Source organism: Lolium rigidum, chromosome 5 (assembly GCF_022539505.1).
Source record: "Lolium rigidum isolate FL_2022 chromosome 5, APGP_CSIRO_Lrig_0.1, whole genome shotgun sequence".
NCBI classification, from domain to species: Eukaryota; Viridiplantae; Streptophyta; class Magnoliopsida; order Poales; family Poaceae; genus Lolium; species Lolium rigidum.
In genome coordinates this window covers 55,871,592-55,886,563 of record NC_061512.1, presented here as the reverse complement: position 1 = coordinate 55,886,563, position 14,972 = coordinate 55,871,592, and the positions used below count along the sequence as shown (strand labels likewise).

General features: G+C 45.1%; 1 protein-coding gene and 1 long non-coding RNA gene across 4 annotated transcripts; both read left to right on the top strand.

Moving 5' to 3' along the window:
- Window positions 1–7,921: 7,921 nt before the first annotated feature.
- On the top strand, window positions 7,922–9,505 carry LOC124655125. Of its 2 annotated transcripts, XR_006988577.1 has the most exons (4): window positions 7,922–8,264; window positions 8,831–8,913; window positions 9,176–9,260; window positions 9,379–9,505. It is a non-coding gene; the product is annotated as an uncharacterized LOC124655125 (long non-coding RNA). The 2 variants fall into 2 exon arrangements; XR_006988578.1 differs by lacking the exon at window positions 9,176–9,260.
- Window positions 9,506–11,873: 2,368 nt separating this feature from the next.
- On the top strand, window positions 11,874–14,067 carry LOC124655124. 2 transcript variants are annotated; one of them, XM_047194081.1, is made up of 4 exons: window positions 11,880–11,976; window positions 12,915–12,981; window positions 13,311–13,418; window positions 13,746–14,067. In XM_047194081.1, exons 1-4 carry the CDS (start codon window positions 11,900–11,902, stop codon window positions 13,824–13,826), a joined length of 333 nt encoding a protein of 110 aa, XP_047050037.1. In that variant the 5' UTR covers window positions 11,880–11,899; the 3' UTR covers window positions 13,827–14,067. The 2 variants fall into 2 exon arrangements, 1 of the variants encoding a protein (XP_047050037.1); XR_006988576.1 differs by lacking the exon at window positions 13,311–13,418 and having other exon boundaries at window positions 11,874–11,976.
- The last annotated feature ends 905 nt before the right edge of the window (window positions 14,068–14,972 follow it).

Here is a 14,972-nt window from a genome sequence, read left to right as displayed (position 1 = left end):
GTAGACGTTCACGAGGCACCACTGGTACCCATGATGATCGGCGGCGGCGATCCAGTCGCCGTTCGCGCCAAGCCATTTTCTGTCGTGCATGAACGGCAGGGCGACAGAACGGCGAGGATGGTCGAGGGCACCGGGTCGTACACGGTATCATGCAGACGAGATGCTTGTCGCCGGGTCCCGGTGTTCACCGAACCAATAAGCGAGCGGAGGCATCGGCGGGCGGGGTTCATCCCAATGGTGCATCTTACCTTCATCCTTGCTGATCATGTCGTAGAGCTCCCTGGAACATGCGGCAAGTCGGACGGTGTAGGTAACGTCCAGATGCGCAGCGATGAGGTCGATGTTGTCGCCGGTGAGAGCCCCCAAGTGGCCGTCCCCGCCGCCCGGCAAAGCCTAGAATAATCCATCACGTGAAGATGGATTTAGGTGGATGGCGGATGCAAGCTGCGCTTGGGGTTTTCGGAGGAGAGGGCGAGCGCTATGGAAGGAACGATGCGGCGCGCGGCCGGCCGGGGTAAGGAGAGAAAGGTATACGGAGTAGTACTAGTGATGCGGCGTGATGGGGATCGAGATCCTGCGCGTGCGCGTGATTCTGGGAGGGTGAAGAAGAAGATTTTTTATTTTTTTGTAACGGGGTGAAGAAGAAGATGATAGACATGCAAGGGGCAAAAACTAGGTAGTACTCTAGGCTGCTGCTGCGACTGGGCGCCGATTTGACTGTTGGTAGACTAGCACGCCACCCATCTATAAATTTGCGACGACGTTTGGTGCAGTGATGTCTCGTCACATCGGGTTGGCCGGAGGGGGCTTTTTTTTACGGTTTCCATTTCGATATATTTTTCGCCAATAATCGTAGTTCTCTACATGCCAGAGACACGTACCTTAACACGTGGGCAGCATGCAACCGCGCGAGCACCAAAATGGAATGAGAAATGTTTTAGAGCAGAACTTCATTTTCAATGCCTTTCCTAGCTTGGTTTGGAAACCGGACAGAGCTTCAGTGACTTGATGCTTCCAAGATACATTGTGATTGTGTCCCACCATCTACCATCCATTTGAGATCCAACGTTCCAAACTATCTCTTATTTCGAAGCTAAAAAGAAAAACTATTCGAGAAAATTTTGAAAAAAAATCCGGTAATATGTAGATTCCTTGTTTTAAAATCTATGAATATTTCATCCCATTCGGATGACTAGCTTGTGATTAAATAGATTCTTACGTACTCGAGCACTAGTTTAAACTAAATATATATTTGCTCACAAACCTATGATTCAAATCGAATGAAACTTCACCAAAATATAAATCGAAATATGCATGATTTCTTGGAAGTTTTTCAAAATTTTCATGGTCCATGGGGTCCTCCAAAGTGCAAGCTTTTTTTTCTTGGTTGGTACTTCAAAACCGAGTTTGGATGGTGGCAAGACTTGCACAAAGAGGATGTCAAAATTTTGGCCTTTGTGAACTTTGCAATCAACATCAAGTGTCGGACTCTCGAGAAAAAAATATGAGTTAGCGCCCACCTTTCTTTCAACCGTTGGTTCTTGATGGCGTGTATTTCACACGTTCGTTGGGCAACCCCAAGAGGAAGGTATGATGCGCACAGCAGCAAGTTTTCCCTCAGAAAGAAACCAAGGTTTATCGAACCAGGAGGAGCCAAGAAGCACGTTGAAGGTTGATGGCGGCGGGATGTAGTGCGGCGCAACACCGGAGATTCCGGCGCCAACGTGGAACACTGCACAACACAACCAAAGTACTTTGCCCCAACGAAACGGTGAGGTTGTCAATCTCACCGGCTTGTTGTAACAAAGGATTAACCGTATTGTGTGGAAGATGATTGTTTGCGGAGAAAACAGTAAAAACAAGTATTGCAGCAGATTTGTATTTCAGTATTAAAGAATGGACCGGGGTCCACAGTTCACTAGAAGTGTCTCTCCCATAAGATAAAAGCATGTTGGGTGAACGAATTACAGTCGGGCAATTGACAAATAGAGAGGGCATAACAATGCACATACATGACATGATAAGTATAGTGAGATTTAATTGGGCATTACGACAAAGTACATAGACCGCCATCCAACTGCATCTATGCCTAAAAAGTCCACCTTCAGGTTATCATCCGAACCCCCTCCGGTATTAAGTTGCTAAACAACGAGACAATTGCATTAAGTATGGTGCGTAATGTAATCAACAACTACATCCTCGGACATAGCGCCAATGTTTTATCCCTAGTGGCAACGACACAACACAACCTTAGAACTTTCGTCACTGTCCCGGTGTCAATGCGAGGCATGAACCCACTATCGAGCATAAGTACTCCCTCTTGGAGTTAAAAGTAAAAACTTGGCCAGAGCCTCTACTAGAAACGGAGAGCATGCAAGATCATAAACAACACATGTATAATAACTTGATAATTAACATGACATAGTATTCTCTATCCATCGGATCCCGACAAACACAACATATAGAATTACATATAGATGATCTTGATCATGTTAGGCAGCTCACAAGATCCAACAATGAAGCACAATGAGGAGAAGACAACCATCTAGCTACTGCTATGGACCCATAGTCCAGGGGTAGACTACTCACTCATCCCTCCGGAGGCGACCATGGCGGTGTAGAGTCCTCCGGGAGATGAATCCCCTCTCCCGGCGAGGGTGCCGGAGGCGATCTCTGGATCCCCGAGATGGGATCGGCGGCGACGGCGTCTCGGTGAGGTTTTCCGTATCGTGGCTCTCGTGCTGGGGGTTTCGTCACGGAGGCTTTAAGTAGGCGGAAGGGCAAGTCAAGAGGCGGCACGGGGGCCCACACCATAGGCCGGCGCGGCCAGGGGTGGGGCCGCGCCGCCCTAGGGTTTGGCCACCCCGTGGCCCCTCTTCGTCTCGTCTTCGGACTTCCGGAAGCTTCGTGGAAAAATAGGCCCACTGGGCTTTGATTTCGTCCAATTTCGAGAATATTTCCTTACTAGGATTTCGAAACCAAAAACAGCAGAAAACAGCAAGCGGCACTTCGGCATCTTGTTAATAGGTTAGTTCCGAGAAAATGCACGAATATGACATAAAGTGTGCATAAAACATGTAGGTATCATCAATAATATGGCATAGAACATAAGAAATTATCGATACGTCGGAGACGTATCAAGCATCCCCAAGCTTAGTTACTGCTCGTCCCGAGCGAGTAAAACGATAACAAAGATAATTTCTGAAGTGATATGCCATCATAACCTTGATCATACTATTTGTAAACATATGTAGTGGATGCAGCGATCAAAACAATGGTGATGACATGAGTAAACAAGTGAATCATAAAGCAAAGACTTTTCATGAATAGTACTTCAAGACAAGTATTAATAAGTCTTGCATAAGAGTTAACTCATAAAGCAATAAATCAAAGTAAAGGTATTGAAGCAACACAAAGGAAGATTAAGTTTCAGCGGTTGCTTTCAACTTGTAACATGTATATCTCATGGATAATAGTCAACATAGAGTAATATAACAAGTACAATATGCAAGTATGTAAGAATCAATGCACGGTTCACACAAGTGTTTGCTTCTTGGGATGGAGAGAGATAGGTGAACTGACTCAACATAAAAGTAAAGAGAATGGTCCTTCAAAGAGGGAAGCATCGATTGCTATATTTGTGCTAGAGCTTTTATTTTGAAAACATGAAACAATTTTGTCAACGGTAGTAATAAAGCATATGAGTTATGAAAGTTATATCTTACAAGTTGCAAGTCTCATGCATAGTATACTAATAGTGCCCGCACCTTGTCCTAATTAACTTGGACTACCGGATCTTTGCAATGCACATGTTTTGAACAAGTGTCACAATGGGGTACCTCCATGCCGCATGTACAAAGGTCTAAGGAGAAAGCTCGCATTTTGGATTTCTCGCTTTTGATTATTCTCAACTTAGACATCCATACCGGGACAACATGGACAACAGATAATGGACTCCTCTTTTATGCATAAGCATGTGGCAACAATTTTTATTCTCATATGAGATTGAGGATATGTGTCCAAACTGAAACTTCCACCATGAATCATGGCTTTAGTTAGCGGCCCAAAGTTCTTCTCTAACAATATGCATGCTCCAACCATGAAGGTGGTAGATCTCTCTTGCTTCAGACAAGACGGACATGCATAGCAACTCACATGATATCCAACAAGGAATAGTTGATGGCGTCCCCAGAAACATGGTTACCGCTCAACAAGCAACTTAATAAGAGATAAAGTGCATAAGTACATATTCAATACTACAATAGTTTTTAAGCTATTTGTTCCCATGAGCTATATATTGCAAAGGTGAATGATGGAGTTTTAAAGGTAGCACTCAAGCAATTTACTTTGGAATGGCGAGATAAATACCATGTAGTAGGTAGGTATGGTGGACACAAATGGCATAGTGGTTGGCTCAAGTATTTTGGATGCATGAGAAGTATTCCCTCTCGATACAAGGTTTAGGATAGCAAGGCTATTTGAAACAAACACAAGGATGAACGGTACAGCAAAACTCACATAAAAGACATATGGTAAACATTATAAGACTCCATACCGTCTTCCTTGTTGTTCAAAACTCAATACTAGATGTTATCTAGACTCTAGAGAAACCAAATATGCAAACCAAATTAGTAAGCTCTAAGTATTTCTTCATTAATGGGTGCAAAGTATATGATGCAAGAGCTTACACTACAAAAGATCTGATATACTGTGACGAAAACCCTCATGACGATGGTATGTAACGTCACGGAATATCATAATGTGTGACGTTTTGCCTATAACGTCATGTATTTTCAAATATCCGTGACGATCACACAATCACCGTCATACATTAGCATATTCTGTGACGACTCTATACTTTCCGTGATGAGCGTGAATAGGTCACAACCGGTGAAAATAGACTGGCGTTATAATAACTAGATGGGAAATCGTAAAGGTGGGATCCACATATTGGTGAATAAATAAATATCTTATTAAACATATAGCCGAGGAAGGAATGTGCGACAAGATTTGGTGATGAACAATTTTGACTAATTTACCTACCAGGCGATCTGTACGTTGAGATATGTTTCATCCTGCTAGCTTCGTGTAGGTAGGCAACAACTGCATAATCGATCAAGAAAAAGAGGGCACTTCAGCTGTACTCCGTACTTGGTGCGATCTATTGAGGTGTACGCCCAGTTGAATAATGCGGGACTATCGATTGAGGAATTTTCCACCAAAAAATCCACTTTCCCTCCAATACACCATTAGTCCTAATAGTTGTACGTTAGGTGCAGTTTAGTTTCAATAGTTGTAAAACGGGGTGAGGTAGTCCCAAAAGTTGTCCAAATGTGCAAAAGTAGTTCCAACTTAATCTAATGCCGACACCTGGCTTCGGTAGTTTCGCAAAAAGGCCCCTACACATTTTCTATACCACTTCTGGCCTATCGTATGTCGACCCCACCTGTCAGATGAGAGGAAGAATAAGATTTGGTGATGAACAATTTTGACTAATTTACCTACCAGGCGATCTGTACGTTGAGATATGTTTCATCCTGCTAGCTTCGTGTACGCTAGGCAACAACTGCATAATCGATCAAGAAAAAGAGGGCACTTCAGCTGTACTCCGTACTTGGTGCGATCTATTGAGGTGTACGCCCAGTTGAATAATGCGGAGACTATCGATTGAGGAATTTTCCACCAAAAAATCCACTTTCCCTCCAATACACCATTAGTCCTAATAGTTGTACGTTAGGTGCAGTTTAGTTCCAATAGTTGTAAAACGGGGTGAGGTAGTCCCAAAAGTTGTCCAAATGTGCAAAAGTAGTCCCAACTTAATCTAATGCCGACACCTGGCTTCGGTAGTTTCGCAAAAAGGCCCCTACACATTTTCTATACCACTTCTGGCCTATCGTATGTCGACCCCACCTGTCAGATGAGAGGAAGAATAAGAAAATTTAAGCTTGGAGGAAGGAAGCGAACACGCAACTTCCTGGTAATAGCCCGCGCGATACAACCACCAGCTCAATACAATTGTTTCGAATGAATACACACCGTGAACTTATTTATATGACAGTTTTCTGATTTGCCTGCCCAAGCCGGAATTCTATATGTGAGATTGTGTTTACGTCAATGATGCGGCATTCATAAAAATTTCACATATTGATTAAGCTTCTGAAATTTTTTATTGCGCCGAACACAAGGTTTGAACATGTCCTTGCCAGATCAAAAATATGTGCTTTCCTTACCGCCGGCACACCTCTATGGTGATGCGCTGGTAAACAATTGACCACCCGATCCACCTCTATGGTGTTCTAAAATTATATGATTAAACGTAGGCTTGCAAACACCATTGACGTGTTCTAAAATCATATGTGATATGTTGGAAATTCAATTCGGTTCCCGGCGGCCGACGTCCGTGTTCGCGGGGGCGTGGCGAGGCACGGCCAGATGGAGGCGGCCGACGCCCGTGCTCGCGGCGGCGTGGCGAGGCACGGCCAGATGGAGGCGTCCGACGCCCGTGCTCGTGGCGGCGTGGCGAGGCACGACTAGTCGTGGCGCAGCGCAACCCGTGCTTGCGGCGGCGTGGCGAGCCGCGGCTAGATGGAGGTGGCCGATACCCACTAAACAGAATAACGCTTCGTTCAGTCGTCCCCCTCTCATGAACTACACGAGAGAAACACACTGCATGCTCTAATGGCGCCGCCGGATGAACCTCCGCCGCCGCTGCCTTAGCTTGCCGGAGTTTGGGGCCCCTTAGGTTTGGGGGCCCGGGGCGGCCGCCCCGCCTGCCCCCCCTCAGAACCGGGCCTGTGCATATATTTGTGACATGTCGAGGGTTCAAGTTCCTAATAATGCTTCAATTTTTTATTTTGGCTGCACTTTCGTTATTTATCATTTCTTTCTCCTGTAACACAATCGGTTTGGTCATAAAAAACTACAAAAATCAAATATATGCCCATAAAAAATAAATGTTATTTAAAAATTCGCGTCAACTTTGGTTAATTTGGTTAATACTGAAACCAAACCGAATTTATATGGTTATTACCGAAACCAAACCGTATGTTTATACGAAACCGTATTTACCGAAGTATTATAATCATATTAACCAAAAACCGTATTAACCGAACCGAACTAACCATATTAACCGAACGTGCAGCCGGAGCGGCGGCGGCAGTGCGCCAGGCGAGCCCTCCCACCGATAGCCATGGAAGCCTTCGTTGGAAAAAGAAGCCAAAGAAAAACATAGAAGAGAGGATGATATGGGGCTTTGTCTCAAACAAATGGGCCATGCCCGGACGCAGAAGGATAGAAAGGGGCGTCCACGTGTCCTCGTCTGTCCGTGGTCGTGCAGAAGCTCCCTAGGTTTGGGTCAGCCCGTGGAGATGTTCGAATTCATCCACGAGCATGTACATTTTTATTTCTTTCCTCTCACCGTGTAAATATTAAATGGGCTACAACTTAATCCCGCATATAAAATTGCGTCTTGGGCAGGCAAATCAGAAGACTAAGTATGATGAATAAGGTCACGGTCTGAGCTATGTCGAAAAGAATGTCTTGAGCTATTGGTTGTATCGCGTGGCAGCGAACAGTTGTGTTCGAATTCTTTTCCCCACACTTAAATTTTCTTATTCTTCCTCTCATCTGACAGGTGGGGTCAACCTACGATAGGCAGGAAGTGGTATAGAAAATGTGTAGGGGTCTTTTTGTGAAACTACCGAAGCCAGGTGTCTGCATTAGATTAAGTTGGAACTACTTTTGCATATTTGGACAACTTTTGGGACTACCTCACCCCGTTTTACAACTATTGGGACTAAACTGCACCTAACATACAACTATTAGGACTGGTGATGTATTTAGCTCATCTTTCGGCTGACGAACACCTTGTGTTCCAACTGTTGGTCACTTGAAAAATATCCCACCCCTATTTTTCCTGAGCGGGAGCCATTCTCTCCACTTTCCCTCTTTCCCCTCCTCTCTTCCCCATTATCGACACGAACCAGATCCATCGGAGGCGCCCTCCGATCCACCCGCCCCGGCCAGGTCGCACGGCGCTGCCCTCCCCATCTGCAGTTTGGGGCTTCCGGCTTCACCCGTGACCTTCTCCTCCGCGCCCCAGCCCGCTCAAACATCGCCACCCTCCTCACCGGTGGAATGGGAGCCGCCGGCCTCACCCCCACGACGTCCTCTGCGCCCTTCCCTGGTTTCCTCCCGCGGGTTTTTCTGCATCCACGAGAACGCCTATGCCTACAATCGCGAGAACGCCGCCGGCCCTCCTCAAGGTAACAACCTCCTATTCCAACCGTAGAGGATAATGGCCAGCAGCAAACCTTTTGCGAAGATAGCTGGCCGCGTATTCAATTCTAAAGTTATGTTTATATACGTACATAGGGAAAATGTTAGTGACTGATGTAGAGATACCTTTTCGTATCAATCTGATCGAAGGATACATATGCATATGCAGTTGAGGCAAATTAATGGACATGCTGCGCAACTCCTAGATATCTATTATCTAATTGGATTGGTCACAGAAACCTCGTTGTAGGATACGGCTACATCTTTCATGTTTTTTGTCCGATCAGACGGGTCACTGAAATTTCTTTACAAACTGAAGTGCAACCATGCAGTTTCAAATTGGCATATTCATGTGTTTGTTCAGTAAATACCAAGTGCAGTTATGCAATCTATCACTTTACTTTATATTTTGGTTTGCATATTTCATTCATGGTACATTGCTTCCAAACTTGTTTTATAATAATAACACATCACACTTAGGTGCTACGTATTTAGCTAGGTTGGTCTATCTTTTAAAGAATGTTGACTGAATTAGGAAACTCTATTTATGCAGTATATCAATATATGTGGATGGAGGTTCATGTGACGAATTAGTGGCTTCCTCACGTCAGTTTCAATGCCTGATTTTTTCCATACGTAAGTTCCTTCACCTGGATACCAAAACACAAGAATAGTATAATCTCACTAGTATCACTTTTCCTTCCCTCCATCGGCTGACCTCTAGAAAGATTCTTGTTCCCAGCCAAACAAAACAACTTATTTTTCTACTGTATTCCACTATGAATATTATCCAGCGGCAGTGCATAACTCATTATGCCAATATATATAGTAATCTTGTCTAGTATATTGTTTTGCATTTCCGACTCGTGGCTTAGTATATGTTGCTTGGGACGTACAGGACGTCCCGACTGTCTTCGACAACTTCAGCGCCAACGTTGTTGTCCACGGGAACACCATCAACCTGGCCTTGTGGGATACAACAGGTCTGATTCTTATTTGTTCCTTTTTTCCAGTGCCAGCAAGTCTGTGAACTTACTGATGAACATATATAGCGAGTACCAGCAAATCTTATTCTTTGATTCCATCTCATGCACTTCACAGGACAAGAGGACTACAACAAGCTATGCCCAAGTTTATGTTTCATGTAGGTACTCGAGCAGATTGTATGAATTCCGTTACAGGATTACGTCAGTTATAGGAATTATGCAGAGGTAGAGTAAGAATCCAACTTAAGCAGTTTGGTTTAGCATTTTTTTCTTTCAAATCTACACGGAGACAAGCATGCTAAAACATAAACCTATGTGCTGAAACTACTACAATCTATCTTAAAACTAAATGTTTTTATGGTAATGCTTTGTTTACATGCTTTTCCTTATTAAAGAGATAAAGTGAGTCATGATATTGCTAAGAGGGCCCCTCTAGGCGACCGAGGGGGCGAAACCCTACGCGCGCCGCCGCCCGCCCACCCCTCCTCCTCCGCCCCTCCTTGTCGCCCCCAGAGGTGACGCCGGCCGAAGGCCGCGTCGCCGGTGAAGGGGGCGGCGGGGATTCCTTCCTCGGCCCGTGGTCCTCGCTCCGCGGCGCAGCAGCATGGGTGTTGTGGGTATACTTCATGGGTGTACCATCGACAGTGCCTAGATCCGGCAAGCCCGGGTGGCCCACAGACGGTGATGAGGCATGTGGCCCATCGGGCGGCCCGGCTTGTCGTTGATCATGAAGGAAGAAGTCCAGCCCGAGATCGAGTAAGCCGGATCCGTACCGACATAGGAGTAACCCGGATCCATGGAGGCCCATGAGGGACCCGGATCCGAGCACGACGTATATGGAAGGCGGATCCGTGACGTGCACGGCAAGATATTGTACCGTAGTTAGGCTATCTGTAATCCGGCTAGGACTCTCCATGTAAACCCTAGATCCGTGCGCCTTTATAAGCCGGATCCCGGGAGCCCTAGCGGCACAACCACAAATCATTGTAACAACGCGAAAGCGCCCAGATAATTCCAGACAAGCAAGCAGTAGGGCCCTGCCATCGTGCAGGTGTTCCGAAGCTGGGTAACTCGCGTACCACCGTCCCGTGTGCACTCCGCCCTATGGCCCCTACTTCTTCTCCCCCTCGTGAGGATCCCTCTTCCGGGGTACCGTCGATTAGGCAACGACAATGGGGGCTGGTTGCTGCGCGGCGGCCGCCATGGATGGGGCGCTGCTCGGCGAATCCCTCCTCCACGACCTCGGCCGTGGACTCCGGGGGCGGTTGCGGCTGGTGGTGACCCTGGTGGGGATCTTTGGACACCGGAGCGGCGGCCCGGATGGTGGCAACCGCGCTGTCTTCTACGCGGCGAGCGGCGGCCGTGGGTGGTGCGGGCCCGTGTCCTCGGCCGTGCGGGCGGCGGGGAGGCGGTGAACGTGTGGTGCGACGCTCGGGGCCCTCCGCCGGGCTGCGGTGTGCGATCTGGGGAGATCTCCGCCCCCGACCGATGAAGCTCGCAACTTTCGGCCGGATCTCGCGTGTTTGTGGCCGGGTTGTTGGTGGTGGGGCTGGTCGGGACCGGGAAACCTCCGGCCGGCGGTGGCCACGACGTCGTCGACGCCCTCGGCGCCGATTCCCTCCTTGGAGGCTTCGTTGAGGTCCCTTCTTCCTCCCCACCCAACCCCCTCGCCCGGGGTGAAAACCCTAGTCCCCGCTGGGCGGTGGCGGCGTCACGACGTCGTTCCCCTTCCCGAAGGCTCCGTCCGGGGCTCGCCGGGGTGGTTGGCAAGGTTCTTCTCGTTGTCGGTGGTGGTTCTTGGCGGTGCTCCTTGTGCGGCGTCGAGCCGAGTCCGGAGGTTGCTCCGCAAGCTTGGGTCCGGTGGTGGTTGCCGCTTTTGTCCGCCGATCCTCCCGGTGCGCCTTCGTTCATCGGCGTGCGTCCTCCGGACGGTGATGTGGGTGGCGAGTGGCCGTGGCGTGGCTTCGGTGTGGCGGCTCGGTCTTGATCTCTCCTTTGAGCTTTGGGTAGTCTCGGCGATGGTGCGTTCTTGGGGGAACCTCTGCGCTTTCGACGGTGCGGCGCCACGCGATCCGGGGCGAGAGGAAGGGATCTCTCTTCGCAGTCGAGACCGTGTGCTGGCCTCCTTTCGTTCTTGTGGTAGAAATGCAAGCGGTTTGCCCGCGGATGATGCTCCCTACTACCCCTCGCTTCTCCCGGTGTCGGCGTTCGTGAAGACGATGGACACGGCGTGTCAAGCGAAGCTCGTAGCTTTTATCCTTTGTTTGCTTGTGTATCTGTGTCCTGTTCGCTGTGTTTGCTATGTATGCACTCTGTATCTGCCGGTTTCGCGGCTTTATTAATTTAAAGCAGGGCTTAGGCCTTATGTTTAAAAAAAAAGAGGGCCATGTAGACATGTACATAAGGCCTTTGTCAAATAACTGACAGTATGCTCATGGTCAATTCTTTTCTAATAAATCTTACCGTTATATGTTAACATATTTTGCTACTAATGTTTCATGATATCCTTGGCTAGGTAGTACAATGGCTGAGGAGTCAGGGCCTCTTGCGGACATATGGAACATAGTGAACTGCTACACAGTCAGAATTCAAATACCAGAGGCGCAAAGGTGAGGATGGTGGCAGTGGCTCCAAATATGAGCCAAATGATGACGAGGAGGCTGATGATGCAGAATAGGAGCATGAGCCAACTCTACATATGTCAAAGGAAAAGGTACCGTATGTTAGTTTCATACATAGTAGATGATGCCCTTCTTTCTAACCTGTTCACGAGCATGTTTATATCAGTGTTGAGTCACCAGACCGTTGATTTTCCGATTAATGGTTTCCTTTCTTGCTGGTACATGGTTGTTGGTGAGTTCATAAACATTTTTAAGGGGAAAAGAGAGCAGGAATAGTTGATTTTATGTGTATCAAAACAGAGTATCTATGGACAATTTATGATTATTCTTGACATGGTTTTAAGCATACAAAAAATATGCATTTATTCATAGATCTTATAATCATCTTTAGCTAACTAAAAGAAAGTGAATTACCTGCACTTGTGAAGTGAGCTTTGTTTGGCAGTCCTTTAGCATGTTGCACACAAGAGTGTAGTATACATATGCTAACTAGCTAAATAGAGGCACACACATCTCTGTTTTGGGTGTACACTGCGGTACTTTTTTCTGCTAGCATAGAATCAGTATGACTATGTTAATGAGTGTTTTATGCGCACAATTGTCTAAAAGGAATATGGATTTTGGAATTGACGCGATGTATGCTATCTCTGAAAATTACAGTCTAATCTAGAAGTTAGAACTACTGTACCAGTGTTCTGTTTATGATCATCTTCTTGTGTATTGTCCCAATAAAGAGTTAAGTGGAGTCATGTTGTTGAGACCAGATAGTTGATGAGTTAACTTGTTTATTACAAGTGCAGATTTGTACATGGTAGTCAAATAGTTTCAGATTTAAGTTTCACTCATGTAAATGTATTGTTGGCATGCTTGCCATTTAAATTGGCAATACATGTGACCTTAAGTGTACAGCTACTGGCATGGTTGATATTTACTGTCTTATTAGTAGATGCAGATTTCAACTTGTTAAGACCATTATTTATGAGTAAATGTTGATTCACCACGGGTTCTTTTCCCATTTTGTTTGAATCAGGCAAAGCAAGCTTCTACAAAGCCACAAGGAAGAAAGCGTGCCCGGTCCAACCCATTTCTGCCAACTTGTAAGTATTCTACCAAGCTCATTGTAGTTCCATGCCTCACACAACATGTCTTCTATTACTTTTGTTGGATCAAGTGTTCTGTCCTAATAGAAAAAAAAGTGGTGTTCGTAATGAATAGGAAAATATGGTTGTCTTAATGGTAGTTAACTGGCATCACTAGTGCTAATCTAAAAATATATATTACTCACACGATCCTGAGTTTCACTATTTATTACTGTTTTTTCGAGGAAAGGGCCACATGATCCCCCCCAATTTCATTATGAAATGATGGCTATAGTTTAGAAAAGTTTGGCACAAATACTAATTATATGAATTTCTACATCTTGTAGAAAAAAGACAAACACAACAATGAGGACCCTAGCCTAATTATGTTTTCTAAAGAGACCCATACCAATAGAAAGGTGGGATGCATGAGCGCACCTGCCCTTGAAGCTTATGTAAGATTTCTCTCTAACTTTGTTTACTTGATATGTTGTTGTTGGCTGTATTTATCGTTGCTTGATATGTTGTTGGTTGCATCCTGCTTGCTATGCTGTTGGTTGTTTGTTGTGCTGCTGGTTGTTTCTGTGCTGCTTGCTGCTTGCTATGTCCTTGGTTGTATATGTGCTAGTGGAGCTACTTGATGACTTGTTTTTGCTTATTTGCTCCATGAAAGGCAATGATATATTTTGTATGTGTTTACTACGGCTCTTACTATGCTTTTGTAAGTTTAATTAACCATATCACCTTTATCTAACTTGACGAATGATGCTTTTCTTCTACAGATTTCTATGGAAACTAAAAGAAGTCAAGCACGACTCGGTATTTGGTGCACACAAGGGGCTGCACTTCTAGTAGAGATGTAAAGGAAGCAACATGAAGAATTGAGAACTATGAAGAATAGCCAAGAAGAAAAGAATAAAGCATAGAAAAGAAGCAAGATGGACGTGCCAACGTTATTAGCTTACTTTTACACAAACATGCAACTCAAAACTAGGCAACATACTTGATGGTGCGAGGAAGCCATTATTATATGATTGTGCTATTCTAGCATGAACTTAGTTTGCTCGTCTTAAGTTATGTCAATTAAATAGTGAAATTTACTTAGTTATGTACGATGATATATGGTTGTGAGCTAGATATATATTGTGATTTCAATGTCAATTAAATATATGTTGTCATATGTATTTACAATTAGTTTTAATTCACAATATAATGTATACATTAAATTTTATATTGTTACAAGCAATAATTTAAAAATAAATAAAATATAAATGAAAAAATAGTTCTATAGAACAATGCCCACCAAAAATGGGAAAAATAAATATTGTTTCTGCCTAAAACATATAGGAAAACTATACACGAAATAAATATTTATTTTGGGGAAAATTGAAAATAAAAATTAGAAATTGAAAAATTATCATTTTTTCTAAAATAATTAAATGACGTGTCACACGTGACGTCATTCACATTCGTGACGTTTCCCAAGCATAAGAAGGTATCCTAGGTGCTGACATCATGTGTGATGTCATCCGTACTCCGTGACGTTTTCTCGCGCGCCGCGTCACGAGGGAGTAATCTGTGACGGAGATTCCATGACGATGCCCGTGACGCTCAAGTTACGTCACAGAGGGGTCTTCCGTGACGTTTATTGCTATTGCATGACGTCTTGAGCTCGTCACAGTATATCAGATCTCTTGTAGTGCTAATTAATGAATCTGAGGGATATGTTATACAACATGATCGATATAGGCCATGTATATTTTAATTGGTGTTAATCTACGGTTTGCTAGCTAGCTGCTATATATAGAGCATGTTTTTATTAGATCGGGTTATATCTAGTATAGTTTATGGTTATGTGTTTTAATTAAGTAGGGTTGATTAGCTAGGGTTAGTTACATATATATGGTTTAGGGTTAATGCATGGCACATTTAATTTAATTAGAGGACTGCGACGCACCCACGGCTCTGCTCGATGCACAATTAAGTGTCGTTGGCCTATACATAGGGTT

Coding starts and splice junctions, on each gene's coding strand:
- LOC124655124 (XM_047194081.1), top strand. CDS start 11,900: ATGAGCCAAATGATGACGAGGAGGCTGATGATGCAGAATAGGAGCATG. Junction 11,977..12,914: donor TACATATGTCAAAGGAAAAG/GTACCGTATGTT, acceptor TGTTTGAATCAG/GCAAAGCAAGCTTCTACAAA. Junction 12,982..13,310: donor CAACCCATTTCTGCCAACTT/GTAAGTATTCTA, acceptor TACATCTTGTAG/AAAAAAGACAAACACAACAA.